Source organism: Phacochoerus africanus, chromosome 8, assembly GCF_016906955.1.
Source record: "Phacochoerus africanus isolate WHEZ1 chromosome 8, ROS_Pafr_v1, whole genome shotgun sequence".
NCBI classification, from domain to species: domain Eukaryota; kingdom Metazoa; phylum Chordata; class Mammalia; order Artiodactyla; family Suidae; genus Phacochoerus; species Phacochoerus africanus.
The window spans coordinates 96863605-96887662 of NC_062551.1; the positions used below are offsets into that span (position 1 = coordinate 96863605).

Here is a 24058-nt window from a genome sequence, read left to right on the forward strand (position 1 = left end):
GAGCAGAGCATCATTGTTTGATTTATTGCATTCTGAAGTGCCCTGGGGCTGTCGCTGAGAACAAGTCTGCCTGAACAGCAGTTTTAAAGCCTTATTACCTGAGATTTACATCATCAATACACGCGTCCTATGAGAGCTGGGTCTCGGCCCAGTAAGGACTGGACTGACCTGAACAAGGCTACTGATATTACAGAGAGGTTCCCGCTGAGGCTGAGATGTGGCCTCATACAGAGACACTTGACCTTGGGGACCTCACCAGCTCCTGGGGCGTGTCCTTGTCGTCTGCTCCCCTCACCTCTCGTCGTCCCTCCCATAGTTAATCGTTTGTAGGGCCTGAGCAACGAGGGTTGCCATCTCCCGGGTACCCGCAGCAACCACTCTGCAAGCCATGAGGTCGAGGGGGCCGCCTGGGGACAGAGGGAGGAGAGGGTGCCTGGGTCAGGAAGGGGGCGCCTGACCCCAAACAGCCCAGCCATGCAGCTCCAGGTGGGAGGTGGCCCGAAGGGGTGGAGCCTCATCCCTGCTCTGCCCCAACCTGGGTTCTGTCCATGCTACAGGACCAGCAGTGACTCAGAGGCTGGGCTGGGAGAGAGTGGCTTAAGGTCCAGCATTCAGGCCTGAGATTCAAAGAACGCTAGGCCAGGACAGGGGGGAGTTCTCGCTGCAGGGGGGCTCCCAGGACCCAGTAGGTCTTGAAGGGGGGCTTGCTGACGGCCCCGCAATGCAGTTGCTCTGGGGACTAGCTGTCTGGGGCAGGATGGACCTCAGCACACATGTCTGAGTGTGTGTGTGTGTGTGTGTGTGTGTGTGTGTCCACATCTTTAACCCAAGCCAGGCTTGCCCGTTCTTGAGCCTAAGCCTGAGCCTCTTAATTTCACCCTTCCCAGAGCCCCACCAGGCCTTCCAGAGGAGTGAAAAGGGAGCAGGCGAGGCGCAAAAGGCCCACTGTGCCCAATAGCTAAATGGGAGCCCAGCATTTCTGCACAGGTTAGGGACTAAGTGGGGGAGTCCCCTGACCCTACAGGGGACATCAGGTCAGATGAGGCTGTGTGGAAAGCCCCAGGTGGGGGGCACTTTGGACCCCACCCTACTCCACCCCACTCCGTGCCTCATGGGGTTGGTCACTGTGCACAGTGGCTCTGAGGCAGAGGAACAGGCAACATTTCAGACCCATCTTCCAAAACCTTGGGGCGCACCCAGCCTGCTCTGTGGTCTTGGTGGATTTTGGAGGGGCTGGGGCATAAGAGCTTAGAAGACTGCCACAGAGCTGGGACAATCACTGCCCAGCCTCCTATCCTGGCACAGAGCTGGGCAGGGAGGAACAGGGCACCTGGACCACTGCCCGCCCTCGGGTGTCTGTCAGCAGAGGAGGGGATGCTGGTTTGGGGTGTCGCTGGTGTCTTGTGGTCCTTCCCCCGGAGACCAAGGGTCTGAGGGCTGGGGCTTACCTGACGTGTCCATCACGATGCCGCCTGCTTCTCGGATGATCACAGTGGCAGCGGCCAGGTCCCAGCAGTGCAGGCCAAACTGGTAGTAGGCATCTGCAGCACCTGAGGCCAGGTGGCAGAGCGCCAAGGTGGAGCTGCCAATGACTCGGACGCTAGTGGGGGGGGGGGCAAATGCACTGGATGGCATCCCCTCTGCAGGGCAGGGAGGGGCCCAGGAGCTAAAAGGGAGGCACAGGGCCTCTTCTCAATGTTGGATTCTGAACCCCGGGCCCAGAGCCATGCTGTCCAAGAGAAGTTTCTGCGGTGATGGGCTGCTCAGCACCGTGCAGAGTGACCAATGCCCAAGGCTGCAGCACTTGAGATGTGGCCAGTGCGGCGGAAGGACTAAGCCTGGATGCTCTGGAGTTTAACAACCTTGGATGAAAGGGCCTCATGTGTGTGTGTTGTCACAGCACAGGTCTGGGGGAGGATGGGGATGGAGCTGCTGGCATCCCTGGGACCCCACCAGATCATGGGGGGCAGGGGTGGGTGGGTGGGACGACTGCACTCTGGGCGCACAGGGCAGAGAGGGACGCACTGGGTTGATGGGCTCCAGCTCCCAAGGCCCGCCTCCCGCAGGGCACAGCACGTATCTCTCACCCCCACCCAGGGCCTTGGGTGGAAGCGTGTATGTACCCGTGCGCCCCAGTGCGAAGCAGCCTCTCCATGTTGCTCAGGAACAGCTTCAGAGTCGCGGGGTCGCGCCTGGGACCGATTTCCGTCAAGACCAGGGCCTTGGAGAGGTCTGCATGGAAGGAAGTGCCCCAGGTCAGAGAAACCAAGTGCTGGGTCTCCCGTTCCTTCTCAGATTCGGGGTCACCCTCAGCTGCGCTGAAAAGGGCCATGCGGTGAAGAGTGGAATCCACATCCGACTCTCTAACTGTTGCTGCTTCAAGGCTGCTGTTTGTTTCAGACACAAAGGTAGCAGGTTTTCCACCTTTCTCTTTTCAGGGGAGCTTTTCATGAACTTGGAAGGGTCTGGGGGCTCAAGGAACCACCACCATCTGATCACAAATAAAAACAAAGTGACTCCGAACTGGGAAGTCCAATGTTTGGAGGGAAAAAAATGCCCCATCAAATATATCTGTCCTTAAAAACCTTTCTCTAAGATTTCCCATCGTGATGCAGTGGAAACGAACCATGAGGTTGCGAGTTGGATCCCTGGCCTCGCTCAGTGGGTTAAGGATCCAACATTGCCGTGGGCTGTGGTGTGGGTCGCAGACATGGCTTGGATCTGGTGTTGCTGTGGCTGTGGTGTAGGTCGGCAGTTACAGCTCCAATTCGATCTCTAGCCTGAGAACCTCCATATGCTGCAGGTTCAGCCCTAAAAAGCAAAAAACAAAACAAAATGAAACAAAACAACAACAAAACCTTTCTCTAGCTGCTGTGATGACGAAGACGGAACTATCCCTGCAGTGGAGGTGACTTTTAAGCAATGCTTTTGGAAAAGAGTCCCCAGGAATAATCCAGGCATCAGGTGGCGGATACTGCTGCCCTTTGGGGAGTCGCCCCCACCCCTACAGGTCCTGTGGGGGTATGAGGGGGTGAGGCTATGCAGGAAGCCTTCGGGTCACACTGGGTCCCATTCAATGCCTGACTCACTGGGAGAGGAGGGAGGTCACAGCACTTTGTCCAAACACATCGAATTTAGTGCTGTCTCATCAGGCCCTGCAGCTCAGGCAGGATCAGCCACACCTGTGTTCAGTCACAAGATCAAAGCCTCTCCATGGAGTGGAGGAAAAACACTTGGCATCACTTCACTCAGTGGCCAGTCCCACCTGGCTTTTGCAGTCATCTCCCACCAGAGACCAGACAGCTGGTAGGAGACTCAGAATCTATACCCAGTTCCCCCTTTTTTTTTTACATCGGAAGCTCTCTCTCTCTCTCTCTTTTTTTTACATTCCAGGAAACACTGCAGTTTAGTTTTAAAAACAAACAAAAAATGCAGCAGTAAAACAATGTGTGAGGAGACACAGATGCATTCACAAATAATAAAGCCACTACAACTTCTTCAGGCATTCAACTGTTGTGTTAAATAAAAAGACAGTAGTTGTTTAGCAGCAATGATTCCGCAACAAATAATGCACTGTGTTTCTCAGTCCTGCACAAAAATTGCAGCTACAGTTACATCAATAGCTGGAACCGACTGGCTCTAATGGTAAGAGAAGACCTTAAAACCAACTGTACAAATAAATTGTCACACCGTGACAACAAATATAAAAACAATCTGTAGGTCTGAAATAAAAAGACTCCACTGTGAAGAGGTCAGTGTAGACAAATGAAGATGGAAGCTCCCATTTTATACTTTGAACACTTTTGGGAACCGCCGGGCCCCATACCATGCTACCCGCCCTCAGGACTAAACCATCCTTCGCCAGGCACCAGCACAGAGCTGAGTGTCCCATGGCACTGGCGGGGCTGCAGGGGACCCTGCCCACAGGAGGGGCCATCCCGGTGGACATCACCCAGTTAGCTCTCCAGAGCTCACCTCCTGACCCCACCCTCAATGGGCTGAGCCAGCACTTGAAACAAAGGGCTTCTCCCCATGGTTTTTAACCTGTGAGAAGATACGCCTGCCCAGGGCCCTGCTTTCCCAGCCACAGGTATCCCCCCTTCCTCACTCTGGCTAATGTGCTTCTTCCTCAGTGAGACCAAGGTGAGCCAGGAGTCTGAGGTCTGCCTCCTGCTGGCAACATGCTTTCTACTCTTTTATTTGGTCCAGATAAGAAAACAAAGGAAACAAAATTATAATCCCTGCTACTTAACATTGTCTTATATTACGATTATTTCTGACTAGCTCTCCACGTGCCTATGACTTTTGCATTACCCTTTATCCTTAATTAATAATAGCTTAGCTCTTAATCAAATACTAATATACGTATTTTTTTTTTAATTTGAAATACTCTGACTTCTTGGGCGTGCGGCCAGATGGGAATCTATCGCTTAATGGGTTTAGAGTTTATTTGGAGTGCCAAACAATTTGGAAATAGAGGTGACGACTGCACATTGTGAATGTAATTAATGTCATTGAAATATACTTAAAAACGGTTCAAATGGCAATTATTACGTTACATATATTTTACCACAATAAAAAAAAAATCAAATGGGTTTTGATGTAGAGCATCTCCGCATATATTTCAAGTAACAGAATTTTTAGGGTGAAAAAAAGTCCTTCCCTTCCAACAGCTTGAAAACCCTTTCTCAGGGAGAGTAACGTTAACATGCCCAGTTATCAGGCCTCCGTTCGCCCTGACACACGCATGCGCAGGAAAGAGGCGCCTGCGCCGTAGTAAAGTCTGGAAAATTAGCAGAGCTGGTTCTGACCATGGAGCCCTCCTGACCACCTTCAACGGGTCACGTACTCACGATTCCAGATGCTTCCAGATCGTTAGCCCCTCACACGAAATGTAAAATTGGCTGTACTTAACTGAAAATTCCAGAACTAGACAGCCAGAAGGCTGGGGGCTGGGCAGGGGCCAGCCAAAGAGTGCCCCACGGGGAGGGGGACCCTGGTGGGGGATGAACACGTTGACAGCCTCGGAATGTCCACTTCAACAGCCCTTTTATGTTAGCGACCTTCACCTCAACACATTATGTTCAAAACCAAGTAACAGTGAAAAAAAAGATTGTGCAGAATCCTGGGAAAGAGTGCCATGCAAATATACATAACCTCGAGGTAGTTTAGCCTCTTCCGAGGCACCTCTGACACGCAGAGCAGTCAGGAGAGCAAAACACGAACCATCTACCAGAACCCACATTCACGATCCGACTGTGGGCACCCGATCCGACTGTGGGCACCCGGGCGGAATGACCCACCACCAGCTACAGGCCCTGCGGAGGAAATCAGGCGGCGAGCATCCAGTGGACCCGGAGCAGAAGACCCTCAGAATCTCCAAAAGCCTGGGAAGTAAGTGGAGGCGCCAGGAGCCCCTGGGCGAGGCGGGGCCGCAAGGGGGGCCCACAGTCCTGTGGCCTGTCAGGGCAGAACCCACTGAGCAGAAACGCTTGGCTGCCAACCCCATACACTGGACGGGAATCAGGAGAGAAGATCGGGGCAGCAGTGGAGGAGGGAGCAGGACTAAAACATCCACGAATCAGGCCAACTCTGCGAGCACTTCAAAAACACAACAGGAGAGGGAGCTCTAGAGCTAGAAAAGACAGTGTCTTGAACTTGACCCCTCCCCCGCTCGGAAAGTTCAGGAACCCAGATTCAGGTAGAAGTAACTTAAAAGGATCAAGTTTCAATCCCACACACAATTATCATAAGAAAAGAGGAAATAGGGAGCAGAATAACATCTCTCCAGACGATCAAAGGTTTGTCCACAAGACAAGAAATGAAGAATCCATGGAAGAACAGTGTGGAGGGTAAGGGGATCTAGGAAAGAGTCAGAAAAGAGGGTGTGGAGTTCCCTGATGGCCTAGTGGTTGAGGATCTGGTGTTGTCACTTGAGTCGCTGCTGCATTGCTGGTTCAATCCCTAGCCCAGGAACTTCTACATGCCAAAAAAAGGGGGGGGGGGAGTCAAACTTAAGGATCAAAGAACAAATAAATACAACAGATTATGTTAAGAAATGGAGGGTGAAAAGGAGGACATTTTTTTAAATAAAAAACTAGTGAAAAAGGGAGTTCCTGTCGTGGCTCAGTGGTTAACGAACCTGACTGTGGCACAGGCCGGCAGCTACAGCTCCAATTTGACCCCTAGCTTGGGAGCTTCCATATGCCACACCCATGTGCCTAAAAAGACAAAACAAAACAAAAAAACTAGTGAAAAAGGTGAAAAAGATTTAAGAGGCAGTGACATATAGATAAGGTGAGCAGAGAAGACCCAAAAGACATGTAACAGGAGACCCAGAAGACAAAAACAAACCAACAGAATTAGGAAACAAATATATGCTAAAAACCGTAATTCAAGAAAACTCTTAAAATTAAAAAAAGCTACCTATTGAAAGGGTGTGTCATGACATACCCAGGAAAACTGGCTGGGAAGAAGCAACACTGCAATATACTCTACTGGAATTACTCTAAAGAAGAGAATAATCCTGTGGGCATTTAGGCAAGAAATGTCAGAACTTGGGGGTACCATTCCCTTGAGCCTTTCTAAGCAGTGGACTGAGGGGAGCCCTCAGGGTGGTCCCTGAGCCTCCATGACCACACAGAGACCAGACCCTCAGTGTCCCAATGCACGCCCACATAGGGGACATGCATGGCTGCTCAAGAACGATACTGCTGCAAAGATCAGGTGTATTAAATCTGAAAGGTGAAGTACACATTTTCTGAACAGGCTGAGAGAGCTTAGATGGGTGACAGTTTTTACTGGTTACCTAGATGGTGACAAGGACAAGGACAGGGGCCAGACTGTTTTGAACTGATTTGGTTTTTCGATTTGATTTTGGAAAAATGTACTTTAAAAAAAAAACCATGACTACAAAATAAAACCAATTTAAAAAAATAATCCTTCTTAACTAACAATAAAGTGGGACAAATGTGTCTAAGTGATTACCCTCAGCTGGCATGGACCCAAAGGAGCAGGACCCATTTCAGAGATCTGGTGGGATGTCCAAGACCCAACCCAAACCCTTCACCCTACACCTGCTGGTCGTCTGCTGGTAGCAGGGCTACTGTCATTATTCTGAAACTAAAGTTTTTTTTTGGTCTTTTTAGAGCCGCGCCTGCAAGATACAGAAGTTCCCAGGCTAGGGGTTGAATCGGAGCTGCAGCTGCAGCCTATGCCACAGCCACAGCAACGCTGGATCTGAGCCACATCTGTGACCTACACTGCAGCTTGCAGCAATGCCAGATCCTTAACCCACTGAGCAAGGCCAGGGATCGAACCCACATCGTCATGGATACTAGTTGGGTTGGTAACCCACTGAGCCACAATGAGAACTCCTAGAACTGACATTATTAAGCTCCTCTCTCCTGGCGTCACTGTGCTGGGAGAATGAAGAGGAGGAGGAGGAGAACGAAGCAGAGATTCTGTAGCTGTGAACCTGAATAGAGAACTTGCATGAGTCATGATGAATTTTACATTTAAAAAACAACTTATTTCCCAGCTCTGTCCACTGAAAAGGCCCGGCAACACAGACAGATGCAGGGGCCACCAGGACCCCAGGACCCAGAGAGAGGCCTTGAGAAGCCTTTTCCCCTTTTTGAACACTGGAAAGGAGTGATTTTAGGCATGACTGTTAACTTTCAGAGGAGTGTTACACTGGTGTGGTGATTACGTTTTCAAAGACTCATCTGGATGTTTTAGAGATGTACTGAAATACTGGCTAGAAAGTGATGCTATGTCTGGGGTTTGTATCAGGGTGTGGTTTGGGTGGTGGGAGATGGGTGGGAGTTTGGATGAAGCAGAATTGGTTGAGAGGTGACAACACTGGGGCTGTGTGATGGGTCCTTTTCTGTCTCCTTTGCATGTGGTCTGAAGTTCTGCAAGGCGGAGTACAAAGAAAAAGCTGCTGATGAAATCCTGACCTCATCTCTTTTGCGCTTTGCAGCACAGTCTTTGTTTTTGTGAGCTGAAGGCATCACCAGAAGGTGCACCGGGACAGGGAAGGAAAAGGCAAGGAAAGCACGGGGAGGGGGGCAGAGGGGGGGCGGTTGTAGCAACTGTTTCCTCCAAAAGTGCGCCCCAGTCTCAAGGATGGGCTGTGGGTGATTGATTTGCAGCCTCTTCTGAAGTAACTCCTCTCGCCTGGGCATGCGCACCAGGCCCCTCCTGACAGTTTACCCCACTGTCACCCCCTGTGCGTGTGAACACTGAGCTTCCAGGTTAGGGAACAAGTCCTGCTGGAAGGTGGCTGACTGAGTATTTGAAGCCAGGTCTGTATGACACCTAAGGACTGCACTGATGGGTAGGATGTTCCATCAGCGCCCGTAGACACCTAGTCACCTGGCAAACTGAAAACACCACACCAGACTTATAAATCAGAATCTTAAGAAATCACAAGTGATCTTTGGAACACAAGTGATTTAGAGGGAAGTTGGGGTTCTGTGTTGTGGGCAAGGGGGCATGAATGGACGGTCTGAGCAACAGGGCCTCACCAAGGTCCCTGTCTTGGGGGTGGGGTGGGGGGATGTCGGGATGCTGAGGAGCCTGAGGCCCAAGGGGGTGTGAGCCGAGCTCAGAGCCCCTGTTACAGACACACAGGATGTGGAGCAGAGTTCAGTCGGTGTGTTCAACAACGGGCTCCCTCACTCCTGATTGCACAACCGGCTGGCCGTGGTCACCCTGGCAGGCGCGGCTGTAATTAACACTGATGTCTCCACAGCCAAACCAAACAGTCCCTGGGGCGGGAGGCGGGGGCTGGGCCGGCAGCAGAGGCAGAGGCTGGTCAGGGTCCTGCCTCCCCACCTCCCGCTGGAGCTCCTGGGTGGTCCTCTTCCCCCTCTCTGGGTGCTCCTGACTCCTGGGCCTCCTTCTCCTCTTCCCCAACCCCGGTCCATCCTCCATGGGCGGTCTGCTCCCCAGACCTGCTGCTCCCCTCCCTGGGGATCTCTCACCAACCTCAGCAGATCTGACCTGGGCAGGAGGGTCCATCCCCTCCCTGGCTGAGGGCAGCTGGGAGGCATAGACACTGTCGACCCCTCCCACTGCCTCTCAGGCCAGTGAGGCACAGGGTCCACTCTGTGTGCCACACGCGATTTGATCAAACAGCAGGCCCTTGTAAAGGCCACTGGTGTCCTCAACTCCCGCTTCAGGAATGACAGCGACAGGGAAACCTGGGTAGGTACAACACAGCTCAAGGGCACGGCTCCCCCATGGCCATCTGCATCCTCACAGGAACTGAAGTCAACCAGCTGGTCCACATCTGGGGCCCCTAGATTGCACCTGGGTGACACCCCCAGGTGACACTGGGATGATTGATAGCTACTGGGAGGCGATGAGGGCCAGAACCCACCTCTGACCCTGCCCTGGGCCCTGGCCTGCTCACCCAGGTCCACTGGAGATCAGGCAGCAGCTAGAGGCTGGATTTCTTTTCACACTAAGGATAGAAGATGTATGCAAAACAGAGCGGGCCTGTTGAAGGCTCCTGGCCACATCCACAGGAACGTAAAGATGCTGCAGGCCTGACATCCAGCCCCCAGGGACACACTGCCCTGAGGAGACCGGACCCCAAGAGGAAACGCCCAGGACTGCCTCCCTGGCTGGTGACTTTCCATTTGAAACCAGTGAATGGAGCATGGCCCACCTGTCTCCCTGGAAACCTGCAGCTGCTGGCCATTGCAGAAGGCACCACGGCCCCTCTGGCCCGTGTACAGCCGCTCCTCTGTGCAGTGGTAGATCACCCCGAACTCCAGCTGCAGACAGGCAGAAAACAGAGAACATGACATGGTGCTGGAAGCCTTGAAGTTCTAGGTGCCACCAAGGCAAGGACCATGGGATGGGGGTCAGCTTCCACGGGGAGCCCCAAACCATCATTGGATTCAAAACTAGATCCCAACCCATCCCTGGGATTCAAAACTAGACCCAAACCAGCATGAGGATTCAACACTAGACCCAAATCAGCATCCAGATTAAAAACTAGACCCAAACCAGTGCTGGGATCCAAAACTAGACCCCAAACCAGCCCTGGGATTCAAAACTAAACCCCAAACCAGCGTCAGTATTCAAAATTAGTCCAGAACATGCAAGCAAATGTTCTTCTCTTAAATGACTATATTTAAAGATATGTTTAGGAGTTCCCGTCATGGCACAGTGGTTAATGAATCCGACTAGGAACCATGAGGTTGGGCGTTTGATCCCTGGCATTGCTCAGTGGGTTAAGGATCTGGCATTGTCGTGAGCTGTGGTGTAGGTTGCGGACACGGCTGGGATCCCGCGTTGCTGTGGCTCTGGCGTAGGCGGTGGCTATAGCTCCGATTCGACCCCTAGCCTGGGAACCTCCATATGCTGCGGGAACAGCCCTAGAAAAGGCGAAAAGACAAAATAAATAAAGAAAGATATGTTTAAACAATAAAACTATACTGAACATTGACATCACAATCAAGCATCAGTGAATGAAAGTTTCTGAAAAAGCTTCATTCTTCAGAAAGGCCTCTTGTTTTTTTCCGGGAGGGTAAAAAAGGCTCTTATGATTCGAATCAAACCCCACAAGAAACTCTCAAAATTGCTGATTTGGGAAGCATTCAGAATGCATCTTAAGAACCAAGAGCATCACGGGGTCTGGGGCAGCCCAGGAAGTACAGTGATTTGCCAGAGGGGCTGGCCCCCTCACTGTGTACATGCAGACACCCCCCCACACACACACCTGACCATGGCCCCAGGCTGCAGCCCCCCAACAGGAACAAGCAAAGAGGAGGTGAGCTGGGGAAACAACTCCACACACCCAGTACCCCTGCTGCCTTTCCTTCCTGACTCCCCACTATTCAGGGCACCGATGTCAGACAGCAAGCCTGGGTCTGCCAAGGGACAGAGAACAGGAGAGTCCCCCAGAGGCCAGAGGGACATCTGGGCCAGCAGGTAAAGGGTTCACAGCTGGGAGGACCGCAGTCAGACTCTCCCCCCAGAGCCCGTACCTCCCAGCAGCCCAGCTGTTCCCCTTCCCACGACCCTGCCTTCAAGGGCTTCCCAAAGCCTGGTCCATCCTAGAGCCAGGCAGCCTCTGCCAGCAGGAGCAGGGCGGGGGGGGGGGGGGTGCCTGCTCCCCATGACCAGGGCTTCCACCATGAGGCTGTGCCACCTTGCCCATCCTTGCCCCCAAGGGCCTGTCCCAGGCAACAGCCTGGCGGTCAGGGACCCTGTCACCTGTGTGCACATCACCCCAGAGCTTATTGCTCAGTGAGCACACTTAAAAGAGAAACAGCGAGGAAGTGACTCCTCAGCCAGACTTCAGCAATAAGGCCCCTGCTCATCTGCACCATAAGTTACTTTTTTCACAGGCGGGACCCTCTCCTGCCCCGGCATGAGTGCCGGCAGAGGAGGAGGACGAGGCAGCAGTGTCCAAGCAGGGCTGCATCTGCAAAGCCCATGCCCCTGTCCTGCTCACGTGTGACTGTTGTACCTACAGGGAGAGTGAGGCTCCCTAGGTGTAACCGCTGCAGCTGAGGAACAAAGCCGAGTCCACCCCACCCTCTCTGCAGGTCATCCCCACCCCCTGCTCCTACAGCTCAATTCCAAGGGGCCCTGGGAACCCTGACGTGGCTGCGTTCTCACCCAGCAGCTGTGGGAAGATCAGAACTAATACAATACTGGGATCAGAGACGTCCTCCAAAAATAGGAGTTTCTTTTTTGTGACTCTATCACACGCCCCAGGGGTCAGACGGAGACTAACTGGGAACATCTGCTATAATGTTGCCTCCAGGCAGCATCACCAAACGGACGCTGTGGTGGGGGGAGGCCCAGCCTGAGCCCCAAACCCACGCACCCCAAACCGGTTTTCATCTGTTTACTTTCTCGGATTGGAAAAACACATGCTTGGATTTGCTAGTCATCCTTAAGGCCCAGGACGAGGAGAAGGAAACAGGTTGGAACCAAGAAGCGAGAGGAGTAAACAGCAGCCAAGCACCCCCCACCCCACCCCGCCCCGGTCACCTCCCAGTACCTCCTGGTTCACAGCAAACCCGATGCTCACTGCCACGGTCGGGAATCTGCAGGGAAGACAGACGTTTGTCCTGTGAGACGCATGGACTACGGCAAACTCCAGAGCCTCTGTGTGGATGGAGGCTCAGGGGTCTTTCCACTTTCTGGCCGAGTTAGTGTTCTCAATAACTGCTTTGCACAGCTTCATTCAGTGCTTCCAAGACAAGCAGGCCAGGCTGACACACGACAGCTGACCTTGAGGGAAAGCAGCACTGACAGCCCTACAGACAGAACTCAACGGTGACCACGCCGGACCCGGTTGAGAGAGTTTAATCATCAGCTGTCTGATTCTCAGAGGCCGAAGGGATGGCAGAGACCGCCCCGAAGGCCAGACCCACGTCCCAGGTGTCCACTCAGGGCCCAGATCCAAGACAACCACATGCCTCCTGACGTGACCCCAGGAGTCACGTGGGACTGGCCACAGAGTGGAAGGCGGGAGGTGACCTCGCATCCAAACAACCTCTCCTTTATGTGAAGATTGTCAGAGCTCAACGAGGAGGAACCAGGAAGATCTGGTTCTAACTCAGGAAACTTGGGGCCCAGCCCCGCCCAGGCTGTGCGGGCCCGACCCCACTGTAGTCCGCGGGGGTGGCTCACGGCACACAGTGGCAGGTCCTTCCCCTCCTGCCCAGTCCCCATGCGGTGAGGCACAAGCAGGACAGGAGCTGCATCGGCCAGAGCTTCCGGATGCCCAGGAAGGCCACCACCCCCAGTGGTGTCTAGAGCCCAAGGGTCGCCCTCACAGCTGTTTTCCAAATGACGCTCTCGTCCAGGTTCTCGCTCTGGCCCTGGGGTAGGGGAGCCCTGTGGTCCCACATGAACTCCTCAGGATGTCACTTCTAGTTAGAGTCAGAGTCCAGGAGTTCCCTGGTGGCTCAGGAGGTTAAGGATCTGCTGTTGTTCCTGCTGTGGCTCAGGTTCAATCCCTGGCCTGGGAACTTCTGCATGCCACGGGCATGGCCAAAAAAAAAAGGAAAAAAAATTAAGAGTTTAGTGGCACTTGTGTTGTCATGAGACGACTGTTCCAGTGCCTCTAAAGAGCCACCTGTGTGGCTATGACTGCAGTCTCATATGACCCGAGTTAAGCAAAGAGTGATGATTACTGTGATATACTGAGTCTCTTTGCACACTTACTCACAAACATCCCACGTGAGGCCCCCGTGCCCGGCCGCGCTCTCCCTTCTGTCAGCAAGGAAACTGGTGTCCTGGGTCATCGAGGCTGGGGGCCTCCCTGTGGGTCCAGTGGTCCATGGGCCTCCCCAGTCAGATGGGGTCCCAGGATGGGCCAGGAGTTCTGGGGCTGCAGGCGTGTCCTTGTAGGGAAACCTCCTCCAAAGAAACCAATGCGCTCTCAATGCCCTGGGTTCCGGGCCAGCAGCAAAGCTCAGACACCCGCCCTGGTGTCTGTGCTTCTGGGTCTGGGCATGTGCCGTCAATGCCCAGAGCTCACTCCTCACCTCCAGGGCCTCTGACCTCCCAAGAACCTGCTGCTCTGGGCTGATATTTGACCAGTCAGACCAGGTGGCCTCTGGCAAGCTCCTCGCCCCCAGAGCCTCTGCCCACACCGGACTCCCATGGCTGCTGAACCAGACACCTTGAACTGTTCACTGCCCTGGCATCTCTCTAGGGGCCTCTGAAGGGTCCTTCTTTTTTATTTTTATTTTTATTTTTTTGTCTTTTTGCCATTTCTTGGGCCGCTCCAGCAGCATATGGAGGTTCCCAGGCTAGGGGTCGAATCAGAGCTGTAGCTGCCAGCCTACGCCAGAGCCACAGCAACGCAGGATCCGAGCCTCATCTGTGACCTACACCACAGCTCACGACAATGCCAGATCCTTAACCCACTGAGCAAGGCCAGGGATCAAACCCACAACCTCATGGTTCCTAGTCAGATTCGTTAACCACTGCGCCACAATGGGAACTCCTGAAGGGTCCTTCTTAATTCCATCTAACATTTACACATGGCAGACAAGTTTTTACATAAGTGGAAGTCTCTTACATGCTCCAAGTGTATCTCACAAATGGAAAGCCATATTTTATTTTTGTCTTTTTGGTCGGCACCTGTGGCACATGGAAATTCCCAGGCTACAGCTTGAATCAGAGCTGCAGATGCTGGCCTACACCACAGCCACAGCAACGCCAAATCCTTAACCCACTGAGTGAGGCCGGGAATCAAACCAGCATCCTCATGGATACCAGTCAGGTTTGTTATTGCTGAGCCGCAATGGGAACTCCAGAAAGCCTTAAGTATCAAGACTCAGTAAACCAAGACTACACACACGCTAGAGGTTTGCTTACTTGCTCCTGCTGAAAGCAATGCCGCTTCAGAAAAGACAAATCTGGGAGGCAGGATGGTTCCAGCCCTCAGCCAGGGGCTGCGCTGAGACTCACCTGTGCACGAAGTTGCAGGTGCCGTCAATGGGGTCGACGATCCACGTGGGGCTGGGGGTGAGCACACACTTAGCCCCGGCGGCCGCAGCCTCTTCTGCGATGAACCTGAGGTGGGCAGAGCTCAGCATGAGGAAATACCAAGGACCAGAGACAAAGCGCTTCCAAGCCCAGGCTGTGGGAGGTGGCACAGATGTGGTGAGGGGATCTTGCCGGGCTTCTTCGGGTCCAACAGGGGCAGCGTCTGGGAAAGACTTGTGTTTTACTATCTGCTAGTCGGTCACTCAGCGGGACCTGGGCGCACACAGTGACACCTCAGGGAGGGCAGGGGAAATGTTCTGTTAAAGCACCAAGGATGCAGAGGGCCAGGCAGGGGTCTGAGGATGGAGGCGGGAAGGGCTGACTCTGCCTCCACTGTCCCCTGAAGAAAGCAAGCCAAGGACAAAGCCAGCAAAGGGCCTGGGGACACTGGCAGGGGCCTGCCAGGGCCCCCTTGGCAGTGCTGTGGCCGAGCAGGCTGCATCATGGGGCCCAGCGTGAAATGCCACCTACAGCTGACACCTGTCTGTTGCCCGAACTGTAGGTGGTGACAAGGCCTCTGCACACATCAACGGGGCTGACATTTCTCCTTGGAGGCCCCTCCCCTCAGGCTCCGGGAGCCTTTCTCGGGAGAGAACAAACCCCACCTAATGCCCCCAGAAAGGTGCCCAACACGGGCTCCTGACTATCCCCGGGGATCAGGTCCACCTGCTAAGGCCTGACCACAATGCACCTTTACCAAGAAAGAAAAACGAGCGAAAAATGAGACACACTCCGTGTCCTGCAGGCATCTTGCACATCCACCCTGGGCACCGGGAGCTTTGAGCCCAGAGAGGTCGGCGCTGGGCAGGCCGACTGGAACCATGTTCCAGGGAACCGTGGGCCCCGAGACTTGGCGTCAGTGATCCCACAGGTAGACGGACATCACTGCGTCCAGCACAACGGCCACCAGGCCCACGTGGCTGCTGAAATGTAAATAATGTACATTACATAGATTTTTTTTTTTGTCTTTTTGTCATTTTAGGGCCGTACCCATGGCATATGGAGGTTCCCAGGCTAGGAGTCGAATCGGAGCTACAGCTGCCAGCCTACACCACAGCCACAGCAGTGCAGGATCCGAGCTGCATCTGCGACCTACACCACAGCTCACGGCAATGCCGGATCCTTAACGCACTGAGTGAGGCCAGGGATCAAACCCGCAACCTCGTGGTTCCTAGTTGGATTTGTTTCCGCTGTGCCACAACGGGAACTCCATTACACAGAATTTAAAGTCAGAGTCAACGCCTTACTCTCACTAGTCTCACGGGTCAGCGGATGTCGCGTTGGATGTGCAGACACCTCTGTCTGCAGGAAGCTCTCTGGGTCCACGTGTCCCAGTCCTAACACTGTGCAGTCAGTGGGTGCCTTGAGTTCTGGTGTCACTTTAAGTGACACAGTGCTGTCACAGTTGCCATCACTGGGCTGGTCCCCCTCAACTGTGGACATTACTTCCATCCCCCAGATGATGAAATACTCCATGGGGACAGAGTCATGCAGACAGACACAAATCATCTGAAGCACGCTGTGCATGTGATGAATCCACCTGCCACCGCTGTCCCTGGAGAAACCCACCTGTGAGCAGGCAAAGCACTGCTGCGGCAGGGGGAGGTGCCTGGGAAATCCAGCTGAGCAGAGACCCTGGGAGGCTCAACCAGCCCCAGAGGCTTACATCCCAGAGGGGGGCCAGCTCCTGCCTGGACTACCTCCCCTCCCCTCCCCAAGGAATCTGGAGCATTTAGGTCATGTGACCCAGGCTGGGTGTGTGGGGGTGTGTGTGGGGGGGTGTGTGGTGGTCTAGACAAACAAGGTCATGGTCAGAGAAGGCTAGAGGGCGGGGTGAGGCCAGGCAAGATGATCACTGACCCCTGACCACAGCAGAAATGAGGGAGCAACTGCGCACGGCATTAGCTCCGTGGGTTTTCTGGGCCAAAGAGGGAAGGAATGAACTCCGACTTCAGGGCCTTCTGTAGCAACATGATCTTCCTCCCCTGCAGCGGCTTGTGATTCCGTTCTTAAAGAAAGGGGACCGCGCCCGAAAAACACACAGATGAGGGCCAAGTGCCCAGGCTTAAGTTGGGCACAAGGTCCAGGAAGCAGTGAGGAGGTGTCACTAAGGCTGAGGATGGAAACGACTCACAGCAAAGATGATCCCGGGAAGCTGGGGAAGGTTGCCGTTTCAAACCTGATTTTAAGCAGGAACAGGTACCTGGTGGGGTCAGAGGCAAACTGCTGAAATCCCAGGAGAAGGAGGTGTTAGAGCACAGCCTGAGGCCGGTAGGGCTCTTAAGGCTCCCAGGGCCGTGAGGTCTGTTACTCCATCAGCAAATATGTGGGCCCCGCCTCCAGGCGCCCCAAGCAGCCCCCATGATGCTTCTGCTGCACCACTTTGGCCCGTGGGGCGTTTCTGGTGGGAATCGCTCAAGGCAGCATTGGAGGCCTGGCCTTTCTGGGCACTAACTGTTCAGGCAGAGGGCTCCTCTCCTCCTGTGCCCCCTGCCCAGGTGGAGGGAGCACCGCCGGTCACCTCCCTACTTGCCTCATGCCCGTGGGTGGCACCTGGCCCAGGACCTCAAACGTGTCCACTCTTTGGAGGCACCAAGAATACCACCCAGGTCTGTGGGGAGGGATGTGGCGCATTTATTCCCTGGAACCTGACTTTTCCGTGTGGGAAGGTAATTCCTGAGGAACGGGGTGGGGGCAGAGGGTGGGGGAAACGGACTGTGACAGATGGAGTGTGAGTAACAGACACCTCAACAAGACCCCTGGGTCGTCCCCACAGAGCCGGCAATGTAAACAGACACAGCACACGTGACTCAGGTTGGGGCCATTTCCGAGGCTTATCTCCTGTACAGAGGGAAATGGTAGCGGGGTGGGGCTCAGGTCACAACAACAGTCGGCTTCGTTACATTCTCCTGAGTCGTAACAACCCCTGTGCTTCTGATGGCCAGGGGCACCCAGCCTTTCCTTCTGGCCAGTCTGTTTACTCTTCGACAAGGTCAGGGTCACCTTCAGTCCCCTAGGGAGCAGCTAATGGTCCTCAGCCTCACCTGCTCAGCCTTCAGCCGGGCCCTGCTGCCCGAGGGCACGCTCCCAGCGCAAAGCACAGCAGGGAAACGACAGAAGGGGGCATCCAGCCAGTGGTGGCAGGGACGGCTTCTTTCTGTGTCTGCGTGCCCCGCAGGGCACGGGGGCTGTCAGACCAGGGGATAGGCCATGGTTCCCCAGGGGCCCAGACTGGGCAGAGGCGCCCAGAGCACTCAGAGCCCAGGCTGCCATCCATCCACTTTGGCCATACTGGCCTGTGGCCTGCAGTTTGGGGACCACCAACTCCTGGGGGAGCAGCAGCTGATCTCCCAGGGTTTTGTCATGTGGGCTGGCAGGTGCCTTTGGCTGTCAGGGGGTCTGCTGCCCGGGGTGGACGGTCTTCTGAAGGGGCTTTGGAGCAAGAGGTCCCCCGGTGATGCAGTGACTTTGATCCCGACACACAGCAACTAGTGTTTGAATTCACACTGTATGAATGGACCCCAGGCCCCTACTGACAGAAGAGTGGGTCCAAACCACCAGCAACTGGCCAGCGCCAGGAGCCCTGGTAATGTCACCCTCAGAGTCCTGCCTTTTCCTGGACACCAGGTCCCCACTGCTGTCAGAGTGGCCTGGACGACAAGGGACAGAAAGAGCTCGTGAGCCAGAATCAGCGGCAGTTCCTGAGCCAGCACCCTCCAGGGAATAAAATCCTGGAATAAGTGGGGCCAGAGGCACAGGACCCCCCACCCAGTCCAAACTCCAGGTACAATTTACAGTCCTCCAAGTCTGCAGCGTTTACTACTGAAACCTGCACGGCTCAGTCTGCGCTGTTCAAGGGTCAAACTGCAATTCCTTGCACGCTGCCATTTAATTTAGTTAGAAGTTAGGAAACATAAACATTGCAGAGCTTGTACCTATTATAACAGGTGTCAGAGTCCTGACTTTACACCAAACAGCTACCAACACACATGCACACGCACACATACGTGCGCACACACATACACACGTGCACACGTATAGGATATACGCAAACATACACCCACACCCTCGGGGAGGGCCCTCAGACAGGGGATGAGAAGGAAGCAGCAGTGCAAAGGTGAGTGTGGATCTGTCCTCCCCTGCCTTGGTCACGTCACCTACACCTGGATGACACGTCACCTACACCTGGAAATCTGACGGCTGTACGCTAGTGTGAGCAGGTGCCTAAAGGAAGGAGACCCTGAGCAACCCCCGAACCCCTGGACTAGGTTCACTGTGCTGGGCAAATGCTGGCTCTTGCCCAAAGGTCAGGGACTTCTTTCTGGAGGTTAGCTGGCCTGGGCGTGAGGGCAGCAGGAGGGGCAGACGGCCCTTGGGGGATGGCAACACATGGGGACAGGTCCCAGGAAAGTCTGCTCAGGGACCAGGGGTCGTCCTCAGAGGGGCAACGTGCTGGGACCCGAGATCCACTGGCGACGTGGCAGCGCAGGGCCAGGTGCACCCACCTGTGCGAGGGGAAGCGCTCCTGCAGCTCGGACAGGATCAAGGCCTCCACTGCCTGGTCCGTTTCTGTCACCAGGTCCACGGCCGACGTTTTCGTTGACACACGTTTTTCCTCAGAAAGTGCTTTTCTGATGATCTGTAATGAAAGTCAGGAGAGGGGTGACTCCGACCTCCACCCCCCACCCGTGCTGGGGACACTGCAGCTCCTCCTCCACTGCCATGGCCGGACAGACAACAGACAGGGGCTTGGCTTTCAGGGGGCCACCAGGGCCGCTTCTCTCCTCCCAAGGAAGTGGACTCACCCCTGCCAGCCACTGTCCCACCCATGGACCAGCCATTCTTTGGAGGAAAAACGTGGTTCTAGGACCCAAAGTGATAGCCAACATGCCCCTGCGCCCGAGCTTGAACTTGGGAGATTTCAGCATAAGATGCACGCTCGCTCCTGCATGCTGCCCCTCACACCGATGTGCTCCTGGGTCAGGATCCCAGACTTCCTGTCTGAAACCCAGGAACCCAGACAGGACGGCCGAGTCAGACCAAGGGGGCCCAGTGGCCTCAGGGCCGTGGGCTGGAATCGCAGGAACTGCCAGTGAGTCCATCTCAACCCACGACAGAGGCCCAAGCTCCCAGGAGGTTCCAGGACCCTAGGCAAGCAGAAGGCCATGTGGCTCCTCAGCCACAGGAGACAGCCCCACTCCTGCTCCTGTCACCTCTGCCTGGCTCACAGCTCCATCTTCTGACTTCTGACCTCTTCTGGGGCCAGCTGCACCCAGAACCTGCACCTCCTCCAAGGCCCCCACTGCCAGCTGACGTCCTTGCCTGTGACAATGACTCAGCCTTAGATGCGTGTTCCCCACTGGGTACCAAGGCGCTGAAGAGGAGTAAGTCAGGAAGATGCCTCCCCAGGTCTGCAGGCGGGGCTCACACGGAAAGTCACGGAGGATGGTCCTGCTCAGATTTGGGTGCCGGCCCTCAGCTGCCTGCCTGGGGCCTTCCTGTCCCTTTTAACTGTAATGTCCTGCCCCTTGGTGGGTGTGTATATGTTGGGTATATACGGTGAGTGTGTATATGGTATGTATGATGAGTGTGTATATGGTGTGTATGGTGGGTGTGTAAGGGTGTATATGATGGGTATGTATATATGGTGAGTGTATATATGGTGTATGATGAGTGTGTATATGGTGTGTGTGTATGATGGGTGTGTATGGTGGGTGTGTACATGGGGTGTGTGCACACAATTGGGGAGAAGGAGAGAGAGAGGCACCCTACCCTAGCATGTGCCACCAGAGCCCCTGGAACATCCTGGTCATGTGTCCTAGGGTCTTGCTGATGAGAGACTGGGGAGGAGAGGATGGGGGTTTGGGGATCTGACCAGCCCTGTGGCAACCCTGGGCAGGACTGAAACACAGGGCAAGGAAGAGTCCTCTGGAGGCAGATGGCCTGACTCTCTGGGGTCTCATTTCATGTCCGCCCTCCTCACAGAGTTGAGCATGTACATGGTTCACAGCCATGGGTCCCACTTTCCCCCCATGCGTCTCTGCAGAGGCCAGACTTAAGACTTCAGAACAGGCCCCAGCTCCTACCACATTCGTGCTTAGAACCACTAATGCTGCCTGGCTCTTAGGGCAAAGCCACAATCCCACTCAGCTACCAACATCACCCATGCGCCTGCTCTTTGCCCCCACCCTCTGTGTTTTGGCCCTTCTGTCTAGAACTTCTGAGCATGGGAAACCACCAGTGCACTGCCTTGCCGAGGCCTCTGCCCAAAGCCTGTGCCACAGGCAGGCAGGGCTGGCTCTTGGTTCTTGGCCACTCGCCTGGCATCGGGGGTCATGCTTGGCACAGAACAGGTGCACAGAACCCTTTGGATCACAAATAAATTACACTTCAGATGGCTTGTGCAGATTCAGCACCATTGCTTCCAATCGGACCACAAGCGCTTGGGGAAGATGGCCACCTTGGTGTGTCTTGTTTCGCTGCGCCCTTCAGTTACCCTGATAAAATGGTCCGATGCCTTGAAGCCTGCCAACCTCCAGCCTCCACCCTGTGTAGCCTCCTACGGTGGCCTGCATAGCCCACACATCCATTCCCCACACATCAGGCAGAAGAGCCGGCTAAGCTTGACCTTGGCCCTGGCTCTCCCAGCACAAAGCACCTAATGGCTCCTGGTCACCCCGAGGATGAAGTCACACCCCATGGTGGCTCACAGCAGCCTCTGAGGGTTGGCCTGGAGCAGACACAACCTGCCTACTCCAGGTCTTTCTTCTAGGAACAGACACCAGGGTTGGCAAAGTACAGTGCCACCTGGCAGCCCACACTCTGCCTCCTGTGAAGGCATCTGGAGCCTGGGGACCAAGGTCAGCCCAGTAGGATGTGAGGGGATGTGACTCACGTGCATGTGAGTCAGGCCCCAAGGAGCCACTGCCACACTGCACTTCCTCTTGCCCTTTCTATTCTGCCACCTGCTGTGACGTGGGTGTGGTGGTGGGAGGTCAGCTTTGGTCACCTGGGAAGAGAACACTGGGTCTGAGCAATAAGCAGGAAGGAACCTGGGCCCCTGGCCCCCCCAGAGTCTAAGTAGACTTGCGTGGGAACAAGGGACTGTCCCACCTCTGTCCCCATCTCTGACGGAGCCAGGCCATCCGCCCACCTCTGTGTCCATGCCCCCTGTACCACCTTCCCACTGGCCACCTGAGCTCTCCTTTGTGACTCAGATGCCATCTCCCCACAGAGAGAGGTGCTCACCTCTAAGTGCGCTCCTGGTGGCCGGACAGGACCCTGTCAGCCTTGTCTCTGAACTGCCCCCGCAGGCGGGTTCTACAGCCCAAACAGGGCCTAGCACACGCCTGCTGGCCACAGTCCCTGAGCCGCACGGAGCTCACAGTGATGATGTCGGGAAGATGCCAGGAAGATGAAGCCTCAAGGAGCCTCTGCACACTTGGTCCTCCAGACCCAAACAGAACCAGCATGGTGAGCAACAGCAGTGGGGGGTGGGGGTGTTTCTGATGTCACCTGAGTTCCTTTCCAGGGAAGCCAGGGCCCAGCCAGGAGTCATACAAAGGAGGGAGATTATGGATCCAGGAGGATGATGCTACAGCGTGACTCCGAGGTATCTCTGTATTGATTTGATTCCTGTTTATTACTGCAGAGCTATGATTGTTTCCTGTGGGCCTGTGACCTTCAGCTCAGGGTGGGCCGCCCATGGATCTGTTGTGACCATCTTCTTCACCTGCTGCTCCTCCTTTGGGCCCTGGATGCCTGGGAGGGAACTGCAGGTCACCCCCACGTCCTCCCTCTCATCCACTTACATGTAGATCCCATTTCTGAATTACTGACCCAAAGGACACTGCCCTTCTAATGAGCCAGCCGTCACTGCCCCAGACATACTTCCGACCCCCTCCTCTGACAGTCGGTCCACCCAAGAGGTCCAAGGCCTTGCAAAATTTAATGACTTACCACAAAACTCCCAAACCTACCACACATATAATGTGCAAATCTCCATACTAGGTTAAGGAAAGTTTAATTCAGAGTTCCCTGGGGAGTTCCCTTCATGGCTCAGCAGTTAACGAAAACGACTAGAATCCACGAGGATGCGGGTTTGATCCCTGGTCTTGCTCAGTGGGTTAAGGATCCGGCGTTGCCGTAAGCTGTGGTGTAAGCTGTGGCTGTGACGTAGGACGGCAGCTGTAGCTCCAATTCAATCCCTAGCCTGGGAACTTCCATATGCCCCGAGTGCAGCCCTAAAAAGCAAAAAAAAAAAAAAGAAAAAAAAAAAAGAAAAAGAAAGAAAGTAAAAAGAAAGAAACAGAGTCCCCTAGTGGCCCAGCGGTTAAGGATTCGGCATTGTCACAGCATAAGCTTGGGTCACTGCTGTGGCATGGGTTCCATCCCTTGCCTGGGAACTTCCATGTGTTGTGGACATGGCCAAAAACCAAATTTAATTCAGACATTTTCCTACACCGAACGGAAAGGTGGGGAGAGTGTCTTGTTTTAAGATAAATCAGGATAAATCAGGAGTTCCTGATGTGGCTCAGAGGAAATGAATTTCACTAGTATCCATGAGGACTCAGGTTCGATCCCTGGCCTCACTCAGTGGGTTAAGGATTGGGCATTGCCATGAGCTATGGTGTAGTTCGCAGATGCAGCTCAGATACTGCATTGCTGTAGCTGTGGTGTATACCGGCAGCTATAGCTCTAATTTGACCCCTAGCCTGGGAACATCCGTATGCCTTGGGTACGGCCCTAAAAAGACAAAAAGAAAAAATTTAAAAAATAAAATAAAATAAATCAGTATTAGGCTGAATCAGCCCAGCCTTTTAGCTACAGTTTCATCCTTAGGAGGATGGCCCATGGGATTCCAGGTGAGTTACCTGCTAAAACCCTGTACCACATCTATTTCTCTTAGTCTTAGGGATTTTAAACCTTCTCATTCTGCCAGCAGTAAGTTAGTGCATGCTGTTTTTTAATTACTGTTTTTCAGCTACTCACTAACTAATGCACTCCACAAACCTCCTGACCTGAGTTTCTCCCTCCAAATAACATTCTGTTAATGTTTAATATATAAAATATGGGCCCTCCATTACTTAAGCCTGAATTCCAAACCTCACAGCTCCGGCATCCAAGGTATCACTCAGAACACGTCAAATGACATTTTCTTGTCTGTGCACCACCTTGGTTCCAGTAACTGCCCCCAAGTGGGCCACACGATTATCACCCATTCCTACTGAGCAAGCTATAGAATAGCCCATCAAGAACTCTGAACAAGAGGGGTTTCAACAGGCCACACCTTTCCTCTGTCAGGTGTGGGGCTGAACGGTACTGCTGCATTTCGGGTTCCAGGCTTCTGAGTGTGATGTGATGGTTACTCTTAGTGTCAACCTGATTGGGCAACAGGGCACCCAAATACTACATCAAATGTTATTCTGGGTGTTTCTACAAGGGTGTTTTGGATGAGATGCACCAACCAAAAAGCAGACTGCCCTTTGGAATGTGGGTGGGCCTCGTTCAATCAGTTGAAGGA

General features: G+C 54.1%; 1 protein-coding gene across 1 annotated transcript in view; it reads right to left on the reverse strand.

The window, feature by feature from the left end:
- Window positions 1–5: 5 nt before the first annotated feature.
- IMPA2 (inositol monophosphatase 2) overlaps window positions 6–24058 on the reverse strand; it is a 29889-nt gene continuing 5836 nt past the window's right edge. Inside the window, exons 2-8 of the mRNA XM_047793664.1 lie at window positions 19041–19174; window positions 14458–14562; window positions 12032–12077; window positions 9680–9788; window positions 2124–2232; window positions 1449–1600; window positions 6–407 (exon numbers count right to left, since the gene is read on the reverse strand). Of these exons, the coding sequence (XP_047649620.1) occupies window positions 292–407; window positions 1449–1600; window positions 2124–2232; window positions 9680–9788; window positions 12032–12077; window positions 14458–14562; window positions 19041–19174 (771 nt within the window). The 3' untranslated portion in view covers window positions 6–291. The remainder of the gene's footprint in view (window positions 408–1448; window positions 1601–2123; window positions 2233–9679; window positions 9789–12031; window positions 12078–14457; window positions 14563–19040; window positions 19175–24058) is intronic.